General features: G+C 35.6%; 1 protein-coding gene across 11 annotated transcripts in view; it reads left to right on the top strand.

The window, feature by feature from the left end:
• CDC42BPA (CDC42 binding protein kinase alpha) overlaps positions 1 to 26822 on the top strand; it is a 324813-nt gene that overhangs the window by 139733 nt on the left and 158258 nt on the right. For all 11 annotated transcript variants that reach the window (XM_082655136.1, XM_082655135.1, XM_082655134.1 and 8 more), the window contains exon 6: positions 18240 to 18333. In XM_082655136.1, the coding sequence (XP_082511262.1) occupies positions 18240 to 18333 (94 nt within the window). The remainder of the gene's footprint in view (positions 1 to 18239; positions 18334 to 26822) is intronic.

Raw genomic sequence — 26822 nt, 5'->3', positions numbered from 1 at the left:
GCCTGCACTCTAGAGCCCGCGAGCCACAACTACTGAAACCCACATGCCTAGAGCCCATGCTCTGCAACAACAGAAGCCACAGCAATGAGAAGCCTGCTCACTGCAACGAAGAGTAACCCCTGCTCGCCGCAACTCGAGAAAGCCTGTGTGCAGCAATGAAGACCCAACACAGTCAAAAAATAAATAAATAAGTAAATAAATAAATAAATTCTTTAAAAAAAAAAAAAAGAACCCCCATACCTTAAAGTTCTCACCTCCCTATTCCTCTATTTCCCCAGCCCTAAGCAACCATTAATCTACTTTCTATCTGTATAGATTTGCCTGTTCTGGACATTTAATGTAAATGAAATCATATAACATGTCTTGTTTGACTGCCTTATTTCACTTAGCTTAGTATTTTTGAGGTTCAGTTGTGTTGTCTCAATCACGTTGACTGTCTGTTAAAACTAAAATGCTAACATTTTCCAGAGATTTTTGATAGAACGCAGAGTATACATGACAACATCACAGTGCACACGATACAACCCCAAATTACTCAATCTATCAGGAAATTATGATTCAGTCTCAAGAGAAAAAATAGTTGATTTATCCACCTGAAGAGTCATTAGGACTAAGAATTATCAGACAAAACCTTTAAATAAGGACTTATTTTAAATATACTCTACGAAGTAAAGGAAAACACGTTTGAAATGAATGAATAATGGAAAATCTCTGCAATGAAATAGATAATATAAAAAAACCAATGGGAATTTCAGAGCAGAAAAATACAGTATCTCTAATAAAAATTCACTGAGTGGTTTCAGTATCAAAAGGAGGTTTATAGGAAAAAGTCAGTGAAATTGAATATAGATCAGCAGAAGTATCCTATGAAGAACAGAGATGAAAAGATTGAAAAAATAAAGGTGAATAAAAAGATCTATCATATATATAATTGGAGTCCCAGAAAGAGAGCAGGGAGGGAACAGAAGTTTAGGAACAGCCCTAAACTTCTCAACTTTGGAGAAATATGTGAATTTATAGAATCAACAATTGCAGCACCAAAACAATATAAATTCAAAGAAAATCACACTTAGCACCTTATAATCAATTAATAGAAAGGATAATGAAGTAGTCTTGAAAGCATCTATAGAGCTAAAAGACATGAGTTTTCATATCTAAAGGGTCCACTATACTCAACCCAATTATGGGATATGGACCCGCTCAAGGCACATCACATTCCTAAGGATGGTACAGATGAACTAATGTAAACAAATATATATATGCAAGAACTAATATACAGAATATGTGTAATGAATGATCACTTTGTAATTTGTTACATGCTTCGTTAAGGTATAGGATAGTGTACATTATCAAATTACTTATTTATTTTTATATTTGCCTCATATTTTCCACTAGTTTTTAAGCTTCTGGAGGCAGAGACTGATGTTTTCATCTAATGTATTCAGTGGATATATTTTATTATGTATCTCTGGAGGTTTTCTTCCTCTAGAACCTTGTGTTTTTTTCAAGGTCTTCTTACTGGGTTACGGGTTAATAGGTTGCTGCAACATAGCATTCCCATTGTCAAGTCATATTTTAGGAAGAGTTACTGTTGCATCTAGTATTTAGACTACACATAGGCTTAAAAAAGAGTTACATCAGTTATTGTGTAGCGCCCACTGGATTGTATTTCCTCATAGTGTAGTTATGTATCTAGTCATTTAATTTATTCCTTTCTTTCTCACCTCATTCCATAATGGATTTAGGTAGTTTAAAATTCATACAATAAAACACTGGCAAAATATAGGTACAAGTAAAGAAACATGAGATAGAACTTGCAATTAAAAGTAAAGAACCTAAACCAGGAAAAAATAACTAATGAGCAGCAGTTGTCATTATGTTTTCATATTTTTCATGCTTACCTTTACTTGTTTTGCTTGGTATAGCTTATTCATATAAAAATGCTCGCCATTTCAGATCAGACGAGGATCCTAAGGTCTCAGGCACACTAACTTTTTGTTGGATAGAATCTGTCTCTGAAGGCAAATTAGGTCGGTTTTGTGGAACGTAATGGAGTATGTGTGCTTTGCTGTGTTTGTTTTAAACATTAAGTACTGGCTTAAATAAATTCTTAGGATGGAAAGTATTTTTTTTGAAGTATTCTCTCCTTACCCTAGTCCAAAAATAAAAGGCAAAAAATAATTCACTTGTTATTCATGGATTTCCTCATAACTCGTACTTTTTCCCCATGGAATTTATTCAATATTCGGGATTTATAATTACAGTTTTTATTAACCTCATCTACTTAATGTTAGTACTGTTTTATATAATATGGCTAACTCTTGGGTAAAGTGTACTGATGCATTACAGGAAATGGATCAAACCTATTTTAATAGAAGTTGTTGAGGGAAATAACACAGAATTCAATTCTAAAGAGTTTTTTATCCCTTATCCCATAAGATTTTATGAAGGATAGGTATGCGCTCAGCCTCCACAAGGGCTTCAGGCGGATTTCGTCTCTTTAAGCTTGGATTTGTGGTATGATTTGTCTGTTATTCTCTTGGTATATGTAAAATCATTACACTTTTACAATGAAATAGAAAAACTTTGAAGCCTGACGCTAAGATAAAACTCCTTTCAGTCCCCCACAGTCCTGAGTCTCATTTGAAAACTAGAATTTTTGATGCTGCTAATGGAGGAGGTATTTGTATAATATCTTGAAATTACTAAAGAATAGGTAATTTTATAGTTAGAAATTGTCAAACTAGAGTTGTAGGTGAAGTTGGGATGTGCGCCATTACAGGGATCATTTTATATAAAGATAGTCATCATATTACAGTGCATTTGGCATTTCAGTAACTGCAAGGAATTTGGGCCAACTTCACAGTTAAAAGGAACAATCTCAAAAGACTACCCTTACTTCTGGCACCAATTCCAGGTTCGGGGTGTCCCCAAAACCACTTTTAGTTTTAATAATTTGTGAGAAGGACTCAGCAGGACTCACTGAAAGCTGTTCTACTTACAGTTACAGTTTATTACATGGAAAGGGTACAGATTAAAATCAGCTGAGAGAAGATGTGCCCAAGGCAGATTTCAGCAGAAGTACGAAACCCAGAGCTTCTCTCCTGTTCTCCTTGTGAAATTAGGGCAGCATTACTTTCCCGGCATCCATGAGACAGTACGAATGGAGTATTGCCAACCGAGGAAACTCACCTGAGCATTTGGTTTCCAGAGTTTTGGGGGTTGCTCAGTCACATACTGCCTGCAGGACTGATCTTTAGTCTCCAGCCCTTCCCTGAGGTTGGGATGATCCCTTTAGTTTCCATCCCTTGCTATGGAATATGTCAGATAAAACTGATACTACATGGCCCAAATAAATTATATCCATCATAAATTACATTCTTAATCTGTTTGGTGTCTGAAGGCCCCAGACAAAGATACTCCTGTTAGGCATGATATTCCAAGAACCTAGAGATCACCTCCCAGTAGCTGCAGCAAAGGCCAAACCTCTCATTGGGTAAGATTAGTTCCTCACTGTACAGGCCACTTCCTGGCCTTCAGCCAAGGCTCTCTTACAACAAAATGATAATTTTTTGGGGGTATTAAATTTAGCGTAGCATTTATATGATGGACACAGCAATAGTGTCATAGTGAGTATGTCTGTCATTTGGAGGAGCCCAGTGTTGGGTAGGGATAAATTTAAAGAAACCACTAATTCATCTTATAAGGCCATTACATACATTCTCATATTTTTGTACTACTATTTTAATTACTTGTTTTTCCCCTTTGATCTATTGTTATTTGTACCATATGATAAACTTGTGCAGAACTGTTTAGCATAGAAGCTAGCTGATGGTTAACGAAATCTAGTTCTTCCTCCGGCTGAGTATTTTCTTAAATCCTGAGGAGGCTTTAAATCTCCCAATACATTTAATTATTAATATCAGTCTTATCAAAAGGCCTGTTTACATAATGTGGTTGAATCTTATCAGCAAGGCCAGTGTTAACACCATATGGCAGTATGGTGAGTCAAAAGATGCTGGCATGGGCTTCCCTGGTGGCGCAGTGGTTGAGAATCCGCCTGTCAATGCAGGGGACACGGGTTTGAGCCCTGGTCTGGGAAGATCCCACATGCCGCAGAGCAACTAGGCCCGTGAGCCCCAACTACTGAGCCTGCGCGTCTGGAGCTTGCGCTCCACAATGAGAGAGGCCGTGACAGTGAGAGGCCCGTGCACCGCGATGAATAGTGGCCCCCGCTTGCCACAACTAGAGAAAGCCCTCGCACAGAAACAAAGACCCGACACAGCCAAAAATAAATAAATAAATAAATAAAATTAAAAAAAAAAAGATGCTGGCATATTACCAGTGTCCCACCGACTCATCAACCATCTAGTCCATCATCATTTCATATGACTAAATTGTCTCCCAGAGTGATGCCACTCAGGTTCGCAGAATTCCCTTTGATCATGCCAGGTTCCAAAAGCAGGAAGTTGTTTCAGTAGCATATGTCTTCACGCATTCTGGTATTTGGTGTAGTTGAGCTAAGAGACAATATCATATCTGTTCTGAATTTTGTTTTATTTATTTTTTTATACAGCAGGTTCTTATTAGTTATCCGTTTTATACATATTAGTGTATATATTGTCAATCCCAATCTCCCAAGACAATATCATATCTTGCTCTGAGCCTCTCACAGAGCATCAATATAATAATACTGGATTTCCCTTATTGCATAACCCATTTATTCATTCTTTTATCCTTAGCTGTTACTTTTCCTTCTCTCTGTCACTTAGTTTTGCCCAAACTTTTGGTCCTTTGGAAAGAATGTCAGGTTTGACCACTGTGCTGGTCCAAATTGACAGCAGCACTACTAGTCTAGCAAGTGCCTCCGTCCCAGTGCATTGATGCAGTGTAGGGTTGTGTAGATACAGAAATGGTGGGCTATCTCAACCACCACGCAATCCAGCAGTATTCCCTGCCAGTCTTGGTTTTACTAGATGGATTGATGGCACGACTCACCCTATCAGGCCCTTAGGAGTACTGACATTAAGCTTTAAAGGCTAGAAATTATTCTTGGGAATTATCCTTGCTTCTGGCACCTACAGCTGGAGCCCTGGTTCTGGGACTCTGCATCTGGTAGGGAGGTGAGGCGAGAAGGGAAGAGCTATATAGTCATAACGGCGTCCTTCCTCACTTCCTTTTTCCTTAGGGAAGTGAAGTATTACAAATTTACTTGTTATATATTACTGGTGAAATAATTTTCTTTTAGTCGTGATTTAGAGGTCCTTCTCATCACTAAGGGTGCTTTTCTTTTTTGCCTTGAAATTTACTTTGCACGTAAAATACAAGTATACCAGGCTTTAGTAGCCATATTCCTGTGAATTTCTTTCATCTTGTTTTTATTCTTTTCATTTTGAGTATCTCTTTAGTATGTGGCAGCTAGTTGTTTTACTTGCTGATCCAGAAAAGTCTGTGACTCATTAATGATTATGTGCTTTAATTACTTGTTTCAAGAGTTGTGTTAACTTTTACAATATGGTATTGTATTTATCAAAAAAGTCAAGGGAATAAGTATAAATTTTGAAACAGATAGATTCCAATGAAGACAGAAGTGCCTACATAACATAACAGTGTATAAATACATTTTAAAGTAATTTCATATTGTTATGGTAGTACCGTCAGTTTGAGAATGATTTGAAGAACCTTCAGAAGAATCCAAAGTATGTCTAATCATTTTCTTGCAAGTTGGTGGCTGATTTCATTATGAAACAGAACATGCTGGGTTTTGGTTCACATGGTCTCACTTCTGCTTCATGGTATCTAAAACCAATGCAGAGTTCTGATAGGTGTTAAATGAACTTTGTGGAACACCATGAAATGTTGAAGGAACCACTGTTATCAATGAATATGACTGTATTGTGTATATATAATATAAAAATCACAGTATCAAGTCATATATTTATTGAAAAGAAAAATCTATTAAGCTATTCATGATTATTCATTAGCATTTCTTATATAATTATATGGTATTTTAAAATAGATAAGTTTTACCCATTAACTAACTATTTTCCCCCTATTTCTCATTATTTAATTTTAGCAGTAGAAATGCCTTGGTTAATCTCAGATATATATTTGATAACCCTAGCACCAAGTACAATCTGTGGTACATAGTATTCAATTGTTAGTTGATTAATTAATTAATAGAAACTGTAGAAGAAAATCAGATAAGTGCTAAGCATACGTAAGCCTTTATTCAGAGTGCTAGTACATGAGGAAGTTTCAAGGAATATTCTACTTGCTATGGAATGAGGATATGTGTCTTCCCCCCACCCCCCAGTTCATATGTTGAAGCTCTTAATCCCCAGTGTGCCTTTAGGAAGTAATTAGGTTAGATGATGTCATTATGATAGGGTCCTCATGATGGGATTATTAGTGCCCATATAAAAGGAGATAGCAGAGAGCACTGGCTCTCTCTCCCTCCCTCCCTCCCTCTCTCTCTCTCTCTCTCTCCACCCCTCCCCCTCTCCCCCTCCCTCCCTCTCTCCTTCTCCCTCTCCCTCTCTCTCTCTCTCTCTGTGAACACACCAAGGAAAGGCCATGTGAAAACTACAAGCCAAACCCTGCTGGACCTTGATCTTGGACTTCCCAGCCTCTAGCACTGTGAGAAAATAAATTTCTGTTGTTTAAGCCACCCAGTTTATGGTATTTGTCGTGGTAGCCCAAGCTGACTTAGACATTACCTTATAGAGCTTTAGCAAGATAGGTCTGGTGGAGGGAATATAGGGATCGACACCTTGTTTTATTGTGCTTTGCTTTATTACACATCACAGATACTGAGCTCTTTACAAATTGAAGGTTATGGCAACCTTGCATTGTAAGATAATGGTTAGCATTTTTAAGTAGTAAAGCATTTTTAAATTCAAGTGTGTACATTGTTTTTTTTAGATGTAATGCTATTGCGCACTCACCAGACTTTTATATGCACTGGGAAACCAGAAAAATTCATGTGACTTCCTTTATTGTGATATCAGCTTTATTGAAGTGGTCCGGAACCTAGCCTGCAGTATTTCTGAGGTGTGCCTGTAGTGTCAAAGGTGGTTCTCAGAAGAGAAGGCAATTATTCTTGCAATTTGGGCCAGCTGGGATTTATCCAGAGGAGCGGAGGCAAAGATGGGCAAAAGGGAATGTGAGAAACGACTGGGCTGACAAGGACAAGATCATAGGCGGTCCACTGATGAAAATCAGATACTATTGACTGGTACACAGTTTTAGAAGGTTTTTCTCTTTAGTGATATATTAAGTAAATATAAATATGTGTTAAAGAGATTATGTTAATGTATAACAAGACAATGAGAAACATAAGATAATAAGCCCATAAATTTTCTCAAGGTAATTTTTTGGGGCGGGCTTTAAAAAAAAGAAACTTTTTATTTTGAAATCATTTTAAATTCACAGGAAATTGCAAACAGTACAAAAAGATCTCATGTACCCTTTACCCAGTTTCCCCCATTGTTACATCTTACCCCACTCGTAATAGGGCTTCTTCTTTCAGTGACAGTGGGTAGTAGTTTAGTCTACATTTTATCATCCCTGGACTCCCTGCTCTTTTCTTCTTTTTCCCATAGTCTCTTTCCCAGGTCTTCCTTTCCACATGCACTCTAGAGTTTGATCTGCTGGATTTGAATATTTATTTCTATAATTAGAAATGGTTTTAATTTTGTGGTAGACTTTCTTTGAGCTACACTGTAGGTGTGGGTTGTCAGTTTTACTTGTTTCCTCTTGTGGATTGTATCTAGATGGTTTTTTGAAGGATATGTAAAAGATCAGGATTTGGGCAGCCACTGTTGGGAAAGAAGTTTGAGAAAAGTTTATTGACAGAATGTTATGAATAACTTTTTTAAATTGTAAGATGAACTTCAAATTAATGTTCCTATTAAAAATTCAAATGTATGACTAACAGAAAGGCAGTTTGTGACATAATTTTACCAGTGTGGGTTTTCTTTTCTTTATTACTGATATAATATGTATTTGACAAAATTAAGATACACTTTTTTTTTGGGCGGTACGCGGGCCTCTCACTGTCGCGGCCTCTCCCCCAGCCGCTCCGCGGCCTATGGGATCTTTCCAGACCCGGGCATGAACCCGTGTCCCCTGCATCGGCAGGCGGACTCAACACTGCGCCACCAGGGGAGCCCTAATATACACTTTCAATAAACATTTTAGTTGTAATATTATAATACCATATGCTGATTTTCTTCTGTATGGGTATATAAAGAGGAGGAGTGGGAAGACCAGAAAATAAAAGCATTCCATTGTGAGAGCCTACTCCCCCAACCTGTGTAAATGATGAAAAGGAACCAAATCGGAGGCATTGACATGAGCTTGATGGAAGGAGAGATACGTGTCCTAAATTAGTATTCTCAGTAACCAATCCCTATGCGGTATTCTGATTTGTGGTGTCTGGACTGGGGCTGAGGTACATATAGTTAAATAACCTCTATAGTTGATTTTGTTGTCTAGCCAGAGTTGAAAACTACTGCTTTGAAGGTTAACTAATGTTATTATATCCACATTTTACTATTATAGGAATAATAATTATAATAATCATGCTCTGGTACTGATATTCTACTGAAGTATTAAAGTAAAAATAACCTATAGAATATTGCCCTTTCAGTGTGGTCATTGTTTTGGGATGCTTTTTTATTCTTAATGTTACAAATAAAAATATGTATCATTATAAATATTAATTTTGACTTAGAGTTTTAAATAATGTTGTTCCTTTTAAGTCAAATGTTTTAAGTCAGATGTTCCTTTTAAGTAGAATAATGCTTTTCCTTGGGGACAAGGAAAACTGCAGATTACAGAAACTTTAATTCATGATAAGTGGTACAATTCATATTCAAATTAGGAAGAAACTTGAATAATACTTTTTTACAGTGATAATGTAGAGATTTTTATCTCTTCTAAACATTTCTGTCTCTTTCTTAGTTTTCATGGATTGTCAAGGTTGGAACTAATGTTTTGCCTGAATTTCCCTTTCACTTCCTTTATTGACAATACTTGGTATCTGGTTGGCTGGCTGCCACCTTATTTGCAAGATGTCACTGACTCAGAGTGGTTCAGAATACCAGATGTTATTTTGCTTCTTACGTCAGAAAATGGAATTTGCCAGCCCATTGTTCCATTTATCCATTGCCATGCAACACATTGTATTTTCCAGAAACAGGGACTGAGACAGAATGTATGTATAATGCAAGATGTACTAAGGATTAACACCTTTGGGAGGGGAGCTGGAGGAAGCAGGGTTAGGCAGAGGGAGAAGTCAGTTTGCACTGCAGGCCAAAGCCTCAGCCAGTCCCACTAGGAGTTCTGGAAAGTCTATAGCCCATCAGAATTGTTACTCATTTAGTTAAGTTGGCTGAGTCTTTATAGTTCCCTGTAAATTATTCAGTGGATATAGGTTGCCCAAGAAGGACAAGCCTTTTGGGGAAGAGGCTCTCTGTAACTTTAAAGCAGCTGAGAACTGAGTCTTAGGGAAGGACAGCATTAGGGGAATGGGAAGTATGACTTTGGAAAAAGAGGAATCAGGAAAGAAGACTGAGAAGAATTGGTCTTAATTGAGAAAATAGAGGAGAAAATGGTGGAGTTGGGAGAATAATCAGCATTGTCAGATGTCACAGAGAAATCATTATAGGATTCAAACTGAAAAGGTTCTGCTGGATTTGGCAATTAAAAGGTTATTTGTCATCTTAAAGAGAATATTTTCTGCATATGAATGGGAATGGGAAAGCCAAAAAATTTTTTAAGAACTTCTTTTAAGCACTCAAATTTCTTTTAAAATTTGATGATACATTTCAGTGGTAATGTAAGAATAAAGACTTGCATTTTCTTGGGCCTATATAATAATGATAGATAACTTTATAACTATGACTTTACTTGAAAGGGTTTTGTTACTTACAGATTGTTAAACCTTTTCTTCTGTACGTAGCCTTCAAGATGCCAAAATCATGGTTCAATTATCAAATTATTTGTAGAGAGAATAGATAGGTGTTCACCTGCTTTTCTTTGATCCTGGCTCTTCTAGATGAGAGAAAAGAACCTCTTGGGTTTGAGGGTCCTGTCAGTTATGTAAGTGTAACCATCTTTCTGTCATTTTACACTTGGGATCTCTTTCTATTCCTCTGCTCCAGTGAGAACATTCTTATGAAGTAGTTAAGAGCATTTGTGACTCATATGACGGATATTGGTCAGCAGATGTATCCACACCTCCCCTGACATTTGTGGGGAGTTGAATCTGCAGCTTCTGTTTCGCTTCGCCTACACTTCAAAATCCTAAAGTGCAAAAAGAACCAGGCCTATTTCTGTATATGTTAGGCCCAATTCAGATCATATTTTGTATACTTTCTCCCAGACATTTTTAGATTAGATTTAGATGAAAATGGTAGACAATCTTAAAGGAGAAAGGAAACCACAGAAGATCAATCTGTAGTCTTTGGTTGAAAAAGGAGGAAGGGACATGTTTTCCTTTGTTTGAGGTGGTTAAGTGTGTGGGCTTACATACGTTTTAGGCCTTCCTTATGCCGGGTAGTGTAGGTCATACTTAATATCAGCTAGATAGAAAAGTCATTGTTTCTTTCTTATGAATTCTTTAAGTTCTACCTCATATCTGCATTATACTTTGTCTCCCCCCCACCAAAAAAAATAAAACATATTTTCAAACCTAACAGGTGATTAGGGAATAGTTCATAGTTCATATACTCCTGAGGTTTTATTAATTCAGAAGATTAGGAGAGTTTCCATCAAATCAAATAGATACCATTTTAGGAACAGAGAGACTTCTTTTTCAGCCATGGAATACACTAGGTATGTGGAATGAATCATTAGGCAACGTATTACATGAAATGTGTAATTGTATTCCCTGTTGGACGAGCAGAGACCAGTTTGTACTATCTTTATAACATTATCATATCTATCTATGATCTTGATACCCGTTAACTGTTTTCACTGAAAAATATTGCTGACTGCAGATGATCATAGTGGCTTAGGCAAAACATTTTCATATTCTTGAATTAAATGACTCAGATATTATATCCATGTATTTTGGGGGTTTTTAAAGTTTTTTTTGAGGTGGACCTTTTCTTTTAAAGTCTTTATTGAATTTGTTACAATATTGCTTCTGTTTTATGTTTTGGTTTTTTGGCTGCGAGGCACATGGGATCTTAGCTACCCGACCAGGGATTGAACCCACACCCCATGCATTGGAAGGTGAAGTCTTAACAACTGGACCACCAGGGAAGTCCCCTGTATTTTGGTTTTTAATTAATTTAAATCAAATAATACTGCATATAGTTAAAATAAAACTCAAGTAGTATCAAAAAGATTATATTGAAATTAGTTCCTCTGTAATACCTCTTATGCCCGCTGCCCCAGTGGCAGCCACATTCAACTTCTTTATGCTGTTTTTCTTGTTGTTGCTTTTTAACCCCATATCTCTAATGTCCTGATATCTAAGCCTATTATTTCTTGATTTATAAATTTTAGACATATAATATATGCATTTTAGAATATTATCTTTTTTAATCAAGAAGAGTTGTTGAATTTAGTAAATACTTTTTTTTAATAAAATAAGAATAGGTAGATGCTTCCTTAACGTGCTGTATGTGCCTGTATCTTATACCTCAAAAGTCAGCATCATGCTAAATAGGTAACTTACTAAAGTCAAAACAAGACAAAGATGTTCATTGTCACCAATATTATTTTACATTGTAGTAGAAATACTAGCCAGTAAGGCAAAAGAAAAAAATTAAAAGTGTAAGAATAGTAACATTTATAGATGATATTCATAGATGATATTATTTTATACCTGGAAAATCAAAGAGAATTAACCTAAAAACTACTTACAAATGGCAAGAAAGTTCAAGAAGGATATCAAGAGCTTTTGTTGTCTAATTAATTGAGTAAATATTTATTGCATACTACTATGTGTCAGGCTCTTTTCCATGTGCTGGGAATCTAGTAGAGAACAAAATTCCTATCTTTGTGGAATTTATAATGTAGCAAGGAACAATAATTATGAAGAGATATAGTAGAAGAAAAGACTCTAGGTATGGTATCTAAAAATATGGACTACTTAGGGATATATTTATTAAGAAATATATAGCATATTAACATAAATATACAGTGAGGAAGACAAGCCCTACCAGATATTAAAATATCTGTATTTAATAATTAAAAGTATATTACCACTGTGTGTAAAGACAGACTAATGGAACTGAATTGAAAGTCTTATAGTAGATCCAAAAACTTACAAGTGTTAACATCTGGTGAAGGTTGCGTCTTAAATAGGTTCAATGAATGGTGTGTGGGAAAAATAAAATTGAATCATACCTTCCAAGGTGTACCAGGAAGAATTCCAAATGGATTAAACATTGAATCATATGCAGTAATGATCATAGCAAAGAGTATGGTTTCTGGAGCCAGACTGCCTGAGTTTAAATTCTGATTCCAATCACTATGTGACCTTGAGCATTAACTGTGTGGCTTAGCTTCCTCATCTCTAAAGGGGGAAAATAATTGTACCTGCCTTGCGGTATAGTTGTGAACATTAAATAAGTAAAGCACATAAAGTATTTAGAACACTGCATGGAAATTAGAAGGTACTAAATAAGCATTAGGTGTTATTTTTTATCAAGATATAAGAAAAGATACAGGGCTTCCCTGGTGGCACAGTGGTTGAGAGTCCGCCTGCTGATGCAGGGTACGCGGGTTCGTGCCCCGGTCCGGGAAGATCCCACATGCTGCGAAGCAGCTGGGCCCGTGATCCATGGCCACTGAGCCTGCGCGTCTGGAGCCTGTGCTCCACAACGGGAGAGGCCACAACAGTGACAGGCCTGCGTACCACAAAAAAAAAAAAAAAAAAAAAGATACAAAGGAATAATATTAGGAATATAACTATATATCGTAGATTAAACAAATAATAATAGAATACAGTGAACAGCTGTATTCCAATAAATTTGAAAATGTGTATGAAATGTATATTAGAAAATATAAATGGCTATAACTTACTCAAGAAGAAATAGAAATTATTTCAATAAACTAAGAATGTTTAAAAAAACTGAATCTGTAATGGAAAGTTCTCCCTCCACAAGACTGCAGTCTTATATTTTTTAAAGGTACTTCTTGTCTTCACCCCTTTTATTTTTATAAATTGAAATACATATGATAAAGTCCACAAGTGTTAAATGGGCAGTGATGATTTTTGACAATGTATATACCTGTGTAACCACAATCCCAAATCAAGATGTAGAATGTTTCCATCACTCTAAAAGTTTCCTTGTGCTCATTTCCAGTTAGCATCTTCTCTCTCTCCATCACCAGTTGTTTTGCTTTCTATCACCATAGCTTAGTTTTACCTGTTCTAGAACTTCTTATAAATGGAATCATACGTCATATATTTTTTTTGTCTGATGTCTTTTGATCAACATAAAGTTTTTGAGATTCATCCAATTTGATATAGTATCAACAGATCTTTCCTTATTGCTAGAGTAGTCTTCCACTGTGTAAATATGTGACAGTTTATCCACCCACCTGCTGATGGTCATTTGAGTTTTTTCCAGTTTTGAACTGTTACGAATATAGCTCCTATGAACAGCCTTTTACCCACGTGGCTTTATAGATGAGTTCTCTTTTATTTTTAAGAAAGGAATAATTGGGGACTTCCCTGGTGGTCCAGTGGTTAAGAATCCGTGCTTCCACTGCAGAGGGCATGGGTTTGATCCCTGGCCAGGGAACTAAGATCCCGAATGCCGCGTGCTGCGGCCAAAAAAAGGAAAGGAATAATTGAATTCTGTATAAATTTCTTTTGAAATTTTGATAAGCCATTTAGCTCACTTTATGAAGATAGTAAAACCTTAACAACAAAATTGGACAAGGGTAGTACAAGAAGAGAATGTTACATAGCACAATATCACTTATGAGTATAAAAATAAAAGTTTTAAAAATAACTTTTAATTAATTATTTTAGGCTGCATCTGGTCTTAGTTGCGGCACATGGGATCTTCACTGCAGCACGCAGGATCTTTCGTTGTGGCACGTGGGCTTCTCTCTAGTTGTGACATGCGGGTTTTTCTCTCTCTAGTTGTGGTGCGCGTACTTCAGAGCGTGTGGGCTTTGTAGTTTGCAACACGCGGGCTCTCTAGTTGAGGTGCGTAGGTTCAGTAGTTGTGGCGCGTGGGCTAAGTTGCCCCGTGGCATGTGGGATCTTAGTTCCCCAACCAGGGATCGAACCCTCATCCCCTGCACTGGAAGGCGGATTCTTTACCACTGGACCACCAGGAGAGTCCCTAAAAATAAAAGTTTTAAAAAATCAAATTCAGGGGCTTCCCTGGTGGCGCAGTGGTTGAGAGTCCACCTGCCGATGCAGGGGACACAGGTTCGTGCCCCGGTCCGGGAGGATCCCCCATGCCGCGGAGCGGCTGGGCCCGTGGGCCATGGCCGCTGGGCCTGTGCGTCTGGAGCCTCTGCTCCGCAGCGGGAGAGGCCACAGCAGTGAGAGGCCTGCGTGACGAAAAAAAAAAAATCAAATTCAGCAGTGTATATATTATGAGTGCTAAGACAAACGTATTTTTCAATTTAATATCTCTGTAATTTTTAAATAAATGGCTTCTAAAATTATAGTAGTCAATTTATTCTCTCTTTTAGTGGCACATGCCATAATGGTGCATCTTTACAGTCAGTGGAGTTTTAGATTCAGTGATAGATGGCACATTAAAAAAAAAAGTATGGCCATGTAGGTTTTATTCCAGGATGCAAGGGAGTTTCAACATTAGAAAATCTATTAGAGTAACACACTGTATTAATAGGTTAAAAGAGGAAAATAAACTCAACACCAAAAATGACAACAAAATTGAATATCCACTCCTGATACTTTTAGCAATTTGGGAGGAGAAGGTAATTCTCCTAATATTGAGTTTCTACTGGAAATATAAACCAAAGATCACACTTAATGGTGAAATATGAGAAACATTCCCATGAAAACTGGAAGCAAAATGAGAATGCTTCTATGAAGAAAATCCTATTCACAATAGCAACAAAACTCTAAGGTATCCAAGACTATCAATAGCAAAAGATGTGTAAGCTCTCTGTGGAAAAATATTCAATATTATTGAAGGACATAAAGGAAGACTCATAACTAATATATAAGGTATTTATATACATTAATTAAGATATGTGTCTATAATGTTAATTAACTTGATACATGGATGGGAAGAGTCATATTGCAAAGATATAATTTCTCTTCAGATTAATCTGTGAAGTCATTGTGATTCCCATCAAAATCTCAGTATGTTTTATGGAACATATTAAGCTAATTCTAGCATTTATCTGGAAGAGCCATGGCAATTTAAAACATGGTCTACTGGTATAGAGAGGTCATTATAGAGCTCTCATAATTAAGACAGTAGTCTAGGTATAGATGGGTGAGCATACCTCTGTTTGCCTGTGACAGTTCCAGTTCATGCCTATTGTCCTGGTCATTGTTAATAGGCTCCCTTTCGTTCTAAAGATTTTTGATTAAAATTGCATGGAAGTCCTGAAACAGATCCACTTGATTTCTGACCGAGGTGCTATTAGAAATCAGTAGTGAAAGGATGTCATTCAATAAATGGTATTGGGACAGAAAGAAATATAGTGTGGCCTTTATCTTACACTACCCAGAAAAATTAATTCCAGGGAGATTAAAGACTTGAAAAGTAAAACTTTAAAACTTTTAAAAGAAAATATAGGACACTATCCTTATGAGCCCTGGAAGGAGAGGATAAGGGAGATTTCTTAGGACAAAAAATGCAAATTTTGAGAGTAGAATGATGGTTGACAGGAGCTGGGGGTATGGGAAATAGGGAGAAGTTGGTCAAAGAGTACAAACTTTAGGTTATAAGATGAATAAGGTCTGAGGAGCTAATGTATAGCATGGTTATTATAGTTGATAATATTGTATTGCTAAGAGAGTAGAATGGAAGGGTTCACACCAAAAAAAAAAAAAAAAAGTAAATATGTGAGATGAGATAATGGATATGTTAACTCAGTGGTGGGGATCCTTTCACAATGTGATGTACATCAGATTAATCATCATGTTGTACTTTAAATATATTACAATTTTATTTGTCAATTATACCTCAGTAAAGCTGAAAAAAGTGAAAAAAGACAAAAAATACAAATTATAAATTATAAGACTATATTAGCATTAAACAATGTTTTTACGAGTAAGAAAGACACTATAAACAACGTGGAAAAACAAGCCCACATGCGGAGAGAAGAGATTTGTAACACATGTACTTAAATCTGAGGAAATGAAATTCCTGAATATTAACCAAAAACAAACAGCACACACACAGTATAAAAAAATGGCACGGGATTTTAACTGGCATTTTACCGAAGAGGAATCTAAGATGACCATTGATAATGTAAAAAAGAGTCTTAACCTTAGTAGTAATCCTGCTAGTAAAGTTGAAGATGTACATGTCTTTTATCATAGCAATTCCACTTCTAGATAGCCTAGGGAAATGTTCCCATATGAGTACAAGGAGGTATTTGTAAAAATATTCATTTCGGAATTTTGTGTAATAGCAAAATAAAAATCTAAAACAATCTAAAATTGTTGGAAACAATCTAAATTCCATAATCAGGAGCATTGATAGATAAATTGGATCTGTGAAAATATTCCATATAGCATTTAAATTAATGAACTAGAACAATATGTGTCAACATGGATAAATTTTAGAAACATAACATTAGAATAAAACCAAGTTGCAAAAGGCTACACACAGTTTGGTATCAATTATAAAGTTTAAAGACATTCAGAAAAATATATAGTCTTATGGTTACATATATATGTACTAATAATATAAAATATGCATGATATAGTAAACACCAAATTCAGGATTGTGGTTGCTAACCTCTGGGGAGTGGAGGAAGGGGGTGGTATCAGGAAGGGTAATGAGATACTTGGGGAGTGGCAGTATTATCTATAACGTCTTGTTAAATATTTTACATTTTATTAATTGTTACAAGTGTATAAATACAATTTATTTCTCTTAAGTTTTAATATTTCCTGGTTTTTACATAGACAAAAATATTACTGATGTTTATAAATCCTGTCTTTGTAATTCCTTTAGTCTCCTTTAAAATCTGAGAATTCTACCAGTAGCAGTTATGTATAATCACTATGCAGTTTAATATTTAAAAAAATAAAGAATAAAATACAGTTTTCCCCTTATCTAAAAATGGTCTAGGTAATTTCTAAGGTTCCTTCCAGCACTAAAGTGTACTTCTTTGATGTTTCTGAACAAGAGAAAAATCTTTTCTTAATATAGCATTTCTGAGAGTTGAGGTTATAAATTCAAATATGGAGGACTATGAAGACAATTCCTATGCAGGCTGCTGTTTTCAGTCTGTCTATCTGCCTGTCTGTATTAAGCAGTCATCTATCATCTGTAATAGGGGTCAGCAAACTTTTTCTATAAAGGGCCAGATAGGAAATATTTTAGGCTTTGAAGGCTATAGTCTGTCAGAACTATTGAACTCTGCCTTTTTAGTGGGTTAGCTGCCACAAAGGTTTGCAACACTTTTTATTATTCAAATGTAAAAACAAACACAAAAACTGGCATGATTTAGTTTGTTATTAGTTAGATTTGGATATCTTACAAGCCTTTGACTTAACATCTGTAAATAGCTTTATATAATAATATAGATCACTATTAAGTAGTTTCAATCATTTTCCGAATCAGCTTTGTGAAGCAATTCTTTTTGTGTTGTGACCTGCAGTAATTGAAAATGTATTTATTTACATTTATGTTCAGGGTCTAGGAAGTATATTTTCCCTGTTCAGTTTCATGGGCTAGAAGGTAGTATGTTTTGTGGGTATCAAGTAATTATGGCTCTTCTCTGTATGCAGAAAGTAGGCCTACCATGGCCACATTGGAATCTGTGCAAATCTAAAGGAAGAATGGTAAGATTTAACCTCAGTGAAAATTACCACAGTACTTTTTATCTCCAGAACACTGAAATTGCATGTGTTTAAAAAAGTTTTAATATGAATCAGAGCTAGGATTTGAACCCATAAAGAAATAGTCTAAAGAAATATATGTTCTTAGAGTATTAATTTCAAAAGAAGTTGAGATTTTCAGACAAAATGGTTATCTTACCAAGTAACTGATTGTGTTTATTTTTCCCAACTAAAAATTGCATGCGTCTGTTTTTTTCAGGGACATCAAACCTGACAATATATTGATGGATATGAATGGACATATTCGGTTAGCAGATTTTGGTTCATGTCTGAAGCTGATGGAAGATGGAACGGTAAATAAAGATAAATCTTAAACTGTTTGACCCACAGACATCTCCCTTACTGCTTGTTTTCTTTATCTGTTTTAGAAGCCATCTATTTATATTATCTATCAAACATCCTTCCATCCATTTGTCTTTCTGTGCTTTACTTCCCTCCACTTAGGCATACTTACTCATAATAGGGCTTGTCTAAAAAGTCATATACCATTTTCAACTGCTTATATTAATGATCTTAAGATCTATACACTATACCTTTTATGAGACTCTTGTTTGTTCCTTTTTTAGCTGAACTGTTTATTATTGTACTTGAGATATTTCCACAGTTCCGGAGGAGTGAAGAAAATAAATCCCACATGGAAAACGAATATGTGACTTCTTCACTTTCATTTCTTTTCTGTTTCTTTACTAGTTGTCTGGTTTTCCTGAGGGACAGTGTTCAACAAGTGAATGCTTTTATCAGAAAGTCCTCTAGGCTGATTCAGTTTTATGTTACCATTTACTTTAGTTCTGCTAACCCTAGGCCCCTCCGTTATATTCTCTCACTTACTTAAAAGTTTACATGTCCCAATTGTTTTCCCTGTTTGTTGTTGTTGTTATTGTTGTAGTATTTACCTCAATTTCCTGGTTGTATAGCATACATCCAAATATATATCATTTTAATTGGCAGAAACTTTTTGGAGAGTAATTTAGTATAATACATTGCAAAAGCCACGAAAATGTCACATTATTCTGGACCAGCAATTTGACTTCTGAAAATTTATCCTAAGGAGATAACTTTTTTAAAAAGGATTATATGACTTCTGCCTCTAACCATTGATGGAGGGAGTAATTGATACCAAATTGTTCTTTCACTATAAATAACTGTAAAACTGGATTTGAAACAACAGTTTTTAGTCAGTGGACAACAGGCAACACAAGACTGTTATCTCTGAGAGAAGTTAATTCATGAGGTATGCCTCACCATTTCCCAGGATTGGGACAGTTTGCTGACTGTGATGCAGAAAGCTAGAGTTAAAGCAGAGTTTAACCGTCTTACAGAGCTGAGGAGGAGGAGATCAGAGTTGGGTTAGCTGAGGCAGCTGGAATCTGCAGGGCTTACCATTGGAAAGGAGGGAGTTGTGCATAGAGAGGGCCTAAAATATCCATATGGGGCTATCTCATGACGGTTGGTCTGTACATATGTCGTACAGTTGTCCCTTGGTATCTGTGGGGGATTGGTTCCAGGACTGCCCCCCTGCCATGGATAGTAAAATCTGCAGATGCTCAAGTAAGTCCCTGATATAAAATGATGTAGTATTTTCATATAACCTATGCACATCCTCCTGTATACTTTATATCATCTCTAGATTACTTATAATACCTAATACAATGTAAATGCTATATAAATAGTTGTAAATACAATGTAAATGCTATGTAAATAGTTGCCAGCGTGTGACAGATTCAAGTTTTGCTTTGGGGAACTTTCTGGAAAAGTTTTTAAAAAATAATTTTGATCCATGATTGGTTGAATCTGCAAATGTGGAACCAGCAGATATGGAGGGACAACTGTATAAGAACATATGAGAATTACCAAAGAGTAGATGCTATCCATTTGAAAATCGAGCAGATTACTCGAAATCAAGCAGCGCTGGAGGAGACACAGCACTAGGGGACATTGGAATATTGGCTAGTTAAGATGTTTGTAACATGTAAGACTTACTCTAAGCCTATCTAACAGCCTAAAACCAAGTCCTGATAAGATCAACGGAGTTTGAAAGTGGTCCTCCAAATAAAGGGGTTGAGATGAATCTTAGGTTTTCTATAAATTGCCTTTAAAGGGTATAAGTGTAAGCCAGCCCATGTTCAAGGAGATCAGTTAGCATTTTTTTATCTGCTTAAAGGAGAATTTAATATTCTTCAGAGGAAGATAATAGAATTCATACTGTCCACAATGTTTTATTGACAGTGGCCAGCATTCAGTCAAAAATCACTAGACCAAACAAAAATAGAGGGTAGGGTAAGTGATTGTGATACAGAATTGAAAAATAAAAGTAGTCAGTAAAAACCTGGCTAGCACAGACGTTGGAGTTGCCAGACAGAGACTTAATGAAACTATCATATATATGTTGAAAGAATCAAAGGAAGATAATAGTCTTAAAGATTACACAGATGAGGAATCTCTGCAGAAAAATAAATCAAACGGATCTTTTAGAACTTGAAAATTATAGTAATCGAAATAAAAAATTCACAGGAGGAGGTTAAGAGTAGATTAGAAATGAGAGAAGAAAGAGCCAGTGAATTTGAAGACAGATTAATAGAGATTAAACAGTCTGAAGAACAGAGAGGAAAAGATTGAAACAAAATCAATATAGGCTCAGATATCCATACAGTTAGAATCCTAGTAAAAGTGTGATAGTAACAGAAAACATTTGTAAGAATTAATGGCTCAAACTTACCAAATGTGATGAAGAACACAGATATAAAATCCTAGCGTAGGGCTTCCCTGGTGGCGCAGTGGTTGAGAGTCCACCTGCCGATGCAGGGGACACGGGTTCGTGCCCCGGTCCAGGAAGATCCCACATGCCGCGGAGCGGCTAGGTCTATGAGCCATGGCCGCTGCGCCTGCACGTCCGGAGCCTGTGCTCCACAATGGGAGAGGCCACAACAGCGAGAGGCCCACGTACCGCAAAAAAAAAAAAAAAAAAAAAAAATCCTAGCATATCTCAAGGTAATAAACGGAACCACACCTGGCTACATCACAGTTAAACTGCTGAAACTTAAAGAAAAAAAAATCGAAAGCAGCCAGAAGAAAAAACACTTTACATACTATGAGAAAAGGGTAAAAATAACCACTGAACTCTCATCAGAAATCATGGAATGATATCTTTAAAGTGCTGAAAGAAAAAAAAAAAGTCTGTAAATCAAGAATTCTATATCAAACAAAAATATTCTTCAAAAATGAAGGTGAATTAAAGACATTTTCAGGTAAATGAAAGAGGCCTAGATGCTAAAGAATGTCCTTCACACCAAAGGAAATGACACCATTTGGATACTTAGCTATATGATAAAGCATATCAGATACGATAAATAAGATTTACAGGATAAAGGAAAAAGATTATATTAATCTTTCTTTTAAAATTTACATAAAAGGTATCTGACTATTAAAAGCGAAAATAAAATTGTAATGTGGGGCTTGTGACATAGGTAGAAGTAATAGATATGACAGTAGTCACACAAACAACGTAAGACCAGTGTATGTAATTATTCTGCTCTAAGATAACTGCATGTGTTTGAAGTATATAGTGGGAAGTGGATAGTGCCAGGTATGACATGAGAGGGAGAGAAATAGCATGGTGGTCTAAGTTGAGAAAACACAGATTAAAGTCAGGTAGGCTGTGGTATCAGAAGGTTGTGGTCCACAATTCCAGAAAAGAGAGAGCTACACTGAGAAAGAATTCCAGGGGAAGAGGTAGTGTTTCCTCAGTCCTGCATGTTATAAGCCCCTTAAAGTTGGGGCTCCTCCTATGGAGTCTGGTGTTCAGTCCTCCAAGTCCCTGTGCATTCCAGAATGCATTGAGTACTGTTTCTGTCTATATGAGTTGCCCCTGATCAGATTTATTCCTAAAATTCTAGTATGTCTTCCTAGTCATTCATTTTTTATTAATGATCTCAAATAATTTTCCTGGACATGATAGCATATTGGTCCTCCATTTAGAAAATTATAATGAAGAACCTTCTTTTTTCTTTTCCTTTCTACTTTATTTTTTATGTGACGTATACATGTTTTAGGAAGACATGAGAAGAAACAGCATTCCTTTGTCCTGGTTCTTTCCCACCTCCAACTGTCTTTTTCTGCAAGCAGACACATAAAAATCTTTTAGCTCTTCCGTTGTTTCTTCTACTTATGTATTTTTTATTATTGTATTCATGCTACTGCCTCTTGTTATTTAGTTTTAGATATTATCTATTAATTTCCTACCATGGAAGATGAGGATACAGGTCTTTTATACCTGTCTCAACCAACCCTTACACTTCCTCTTTATCTTCCCAGTGTTGTAATTATCACATAACCTTTCATTAAATCCTGTTCAGTTTTTTAATAATTATATAAATATTATTCATAGCTGTGCCATATTATTTATTTTAATTACCTTTCTTTTCTTGGACAGCTCTTTGTTCTCCCTGAAGTAAGTGACCCCTTTACTTTGCTTAGTTTTTCTGTATAATTCTCACTAGTTTATCCCCAGACTCTCTACCACACATTAAGAAATTGAGCAATTCCTTTCTCTCTTAGACACAGTGAATAACTTAGTGGCTCCTTTGTCTGGAGGCGTGCATACTCTCATTCTAGTCTAGACTGTCCTATAGGCCTACTGGAGATAGGCCTATCTCCTATCTCCAGTTCTCTGATGAGAACTGTCATCCTAGACATACCTTTCCTTATCATCATGGAATTTGTGTGTCGCTCTCTAGTAATGGATCCTCTGTTTCCTGGATCCATGTCTGTCTTTCATCTCATTTGGTGGTAGCTGCCTAAGAAAGGTTCCAGTGGAAGTAAATATTTCATAATCTTGCATGTCTGAAAAATGCCTTCATTTCTTCTCTCATACTTGATTGATAATTTATCTAGACTGGACATGGTATGATGGATTTGAACTTATTTTTCTCTTAGAATTTAGAAGACATTGCATTGTGTTCTAATTTACTGTTGTGACATCTGATGCCGTCCTAATTCTCAGTACTTCTGTTATAACCTTCGCCCCTTATTTGGAAGCTTTTAGGATGTTCTGTTTATTTCCGGTGTTCTGAAATGTTGTGATTATATAACTCTGTGTGGATCATCATTTATTATTATTGAAGCAGTTGCTTCAATTTTAACCTTTCCCAAAGTTTGTGACTTTCCAAATTAAGTTTCAACTTGCTTTTTAGGTCTCACGTCTGAGTCAAAATTATACCGTCTTAATCACTATACCTTTGTAAGAAGTCAGTTTCTGTGAGAGGGTGTCCTGCTGTCATTCCTTTTCTGTCTCTAAAATTGTTTTGGCTATTCTTGGCCACTTGTTTTTCCATATGATTGTTAGGATTATATTACTAGTTTATATACATACATACAGACATATACAAACACCCTTTCACATATACAAGCTTGTAGACCTGCACTGAATTTAGAGATTAATTATGGGAAAATTTTTGTCTATAACATGAAGTCTTCCCATCTGTGAATATGGTATCTCCATTGTTTTAGGTTTTCTCTTATGTCTGTTAATGAAGTTTTATAATAATGTTCAGGTAAAGGTAAACCTATTACCTTTATTTGTTAGATTTTTTCCTAGACACTTCATGGATTTTTTTTTTTTTGGCTATTATAAATGGATAACTTTTAAAAATTTGCATTTTAATAGCTTGTTGCTCTTCTTTAGGACCACAGTTGATTTTTGCGTATTCATCTTGAAACTAGCAAGCTCACTAAATTTTTCTATTAGTTCAAAATAATTTGTAGATTCTATGTGTATATGTATATTTTTCTATATAGACAATCTTATAATCTGCAAATAATGACACAGCCTTGTGTTTTGTCCTTTCCAGTCCTTACACCGTTATTTTGCTATATTTTTTTCTCATCATGCAGTCAGTGACCTTAAACACAATATTAGATAGGTGTAGTAATTGGGAGCTTCTTTGCCTTGTTCCTGACTTTATTGGTGTTTTTTCTGTAGTTTCAAATTAAGTATGATGTTTGCTGTAATCTTTTGGTATATATTCTTCATCAGATTAAGGAGATTTCTATTTCTGATTACCAAGAGTTTGTTATGGTTTTTAATACTGTGTAATCAAGTGATTTTTCTGCATCCATTGAGATAATACCAGGGTGTTTTTCCTTCAGTCTGTTAATACGATGAATGACATAGATCGTCCAATGTTAAATCATCCATTCTTTGGATATAAACATAACTTTATCATCAAGTTATACTGATATAGTTGACAAACTGCTAGATTGACCATGCTAAAATTCTATATTGAATTGTTACCTGAGATTCATACCTGACATTGATCATATCTGAGCTTGCAGTATAATTTTCCTTCTCAAATTTTTCTTATCTGTCTTGTTTTGTATTTAGGTTATTTTAGCCTTATAAAATAAACAGGGGAGCCATATCCGCTGCCCTTACCCATTTTGGGTTTAGAACAGTTATATAATACTGGGGTTATCTGTTCCTTTTTTTTTTGCGGTATGCGGGCCTCTCACTGTTGTGGCCTCTCCCCTTGCGGAGCACAAGCTCCAGACGCACAGGCTCAGCGGCCATGGCTCATGGGCCTAGCCGCTCCGTGGCATGTGGGATCTTCCCGGACTGGGGCACGAACCCGTGTCCCCTGCATCGGCAGGTGGACTCTCAACCACTGCGCCACCAGGGAAGCCCTCTATTTTTTATATAATTGGTAGAACTCACTTTTAAATCACCTTTGCTTTGGTGAGGTTTTGTTTTCTTCTGTTTTATTTTGTTTGTTTTCCAGGTAGATTTTATACTATTGATTCAAATTTTTTAATGGTTATAGGTCTCTTTGGTTTTCTATTTCTTCCTGAGTCAGTTTTGGTAAGTTATATTTTTTTCTATGAAAATTATCTATTTTCTCTGAGTTTTCAATTTTATTGGTATAAAGTTGTTCAGATTGCACTCTTTCTAGTTTTAAAATCTCTGTTACATGTGTAGTTTTGCCCTTTTATCATTCCTGATGTTGTTTATTTGTGCTTTACTTTTCTTCATAAGTTTTGACATAGAGTATTTTACTAAATATTTTCCAGCTTTAGTTAGAACTCTTCTGTGGACCATTAATTATTTAGACCTGTGCCTTTTAGTATTCATAGTGTTATGTTTACTTATTTGGCTGTTTATAGAACGTTTTCTTTTACTGGAGAGTGGATCTATTTGTTATCAGTTTTTTAGCATTTGTCAAGATTGCTTTTAATTTTGTAACAGGCCAATTGTTATAACTGTTACATGTTTGTTTGAAAATAATACATTTTTTCCTAACTTTTGGGTGCAGGTTTCTATATATGTCCGTAAGATTACAGTTATTAACTTTGTTGTTCAAAATTTTAATATTCTTACCAGTTTTATTTCTTTCTGATCTATTATTTATTATTTAAAAGTCCTTATTATGATGTTGAATTTATTAATTTTCCCTTGAACTTATCAATGTTTTCACAACTCTTTTGTAGCTATGTTGTTAGTTACGTATTATTCAGAATTGCTCTTCCAGGGTATTTTCTAATTATGTTAATAAATCTTTAAAAATCATAATAATCATCTTGGCCTTAGAATCTAATTTGACTGATATTAATACAGCTACCTGAACCTTCTTTTGTTTAACATATGCCTGGTATATCTTTTCCATCCTTTTATTTTTAACCTTTCTTTGTCTTTATGTTTAGGTGCATTAAGCAGATTATTGCTGATTTTTAAAAAATTTGTTCATTTTGGTTTTATTTGTCATCTAGTGTGATGACTCTGTCTTTTGATAGTTGAATTTAATCCATTTATGAATTTCATTATTAATATGTTTGTATTTATTTCTAGTATATTGTCTTGTACTATTTGCTATAGGTTTTGCTTGTTTGTTTGCATGTGTGCTTCTCCTGCACACCCCACTTCTTCCCTTCCTTCTATTGGCTGGGTCAAATTTATTTTTATTTCTTTTTTTCTTCTTCGGAAGTTATACATTCTATTTCAAATATTTTAATGTTTATCTTAAAAATTTTAGCATTTATCCTTTATGTAAAGTCTAGAGACAATCAGTTTCTCCACCATATTCCTAATTAAAGAAAAAACTTAATTTGTCTTATACCATCTACAAAAATTAACTCAAAATAGATCAAAAACCTAAATGTAAGAGCTAAAACTCTAAAACTCTTGGAAGAAAACATAGTGGGCAGGGGAGAAGTTTTATGACTTTTATTTGACAATGATTTCTTGGATGTGACACCAAGCAATAGGCAACAAAAGAAAAAAATAGACAAATTGGACTACACCATCGTTAAAAATTTCTGTGCATCAAAGGACACAGTTATCTTAGTGAGAAAGTAGCCAATGGAATGGGAGAAAATAGTTGTAAATCTATGTCTGATAAGAGGTTGCTATCCAGAATATATAAAGAACCCCTACAACTCAGTAACAAACTAACAACCCAATTCAAAATAAGCTAAGGACTTGAAATGCCATTTCTTCTAAGAAGATAGACAAATGGCCAGCAAGCCCATGACAGGATGCTCAGCATCACTAGTCATTAGGGAAATGCACATCTAAACCATAATGAGATACTACCTCACACCTATTAGGATGGCTACTATAAAAAAAAAAAAAGTTTTGGCAAAGATGTGGGAAAATTGGAATCCTTGTGTACTGTTGATGGAGATGTAAAAGGCTGTAGCCGCTGTGGAAAACAGTATGGCAGTTCTTCAGAAAACTAAAAATAGAATTACCATATGATCCAGCAGTTCCGCTTCTGGGTACATGCTCCACAGA

This window comes from Grampus griseus, assembly GCF_964374135.1.
Source record: "Grampus griseus genome assembly, chromosome: 1".
NCBI classification, from domain to species: domain Eukaryota; kingdom Metazoa; phylum Chordata; class Mammalia; order Artiodactyla; family Delphinidae; genus Grampus; species Grampus griseus.
Note: the sequence above shows the minus strand (reverse complement) of the source record. Positions and strands in the feature narration are given on the sequence as shown.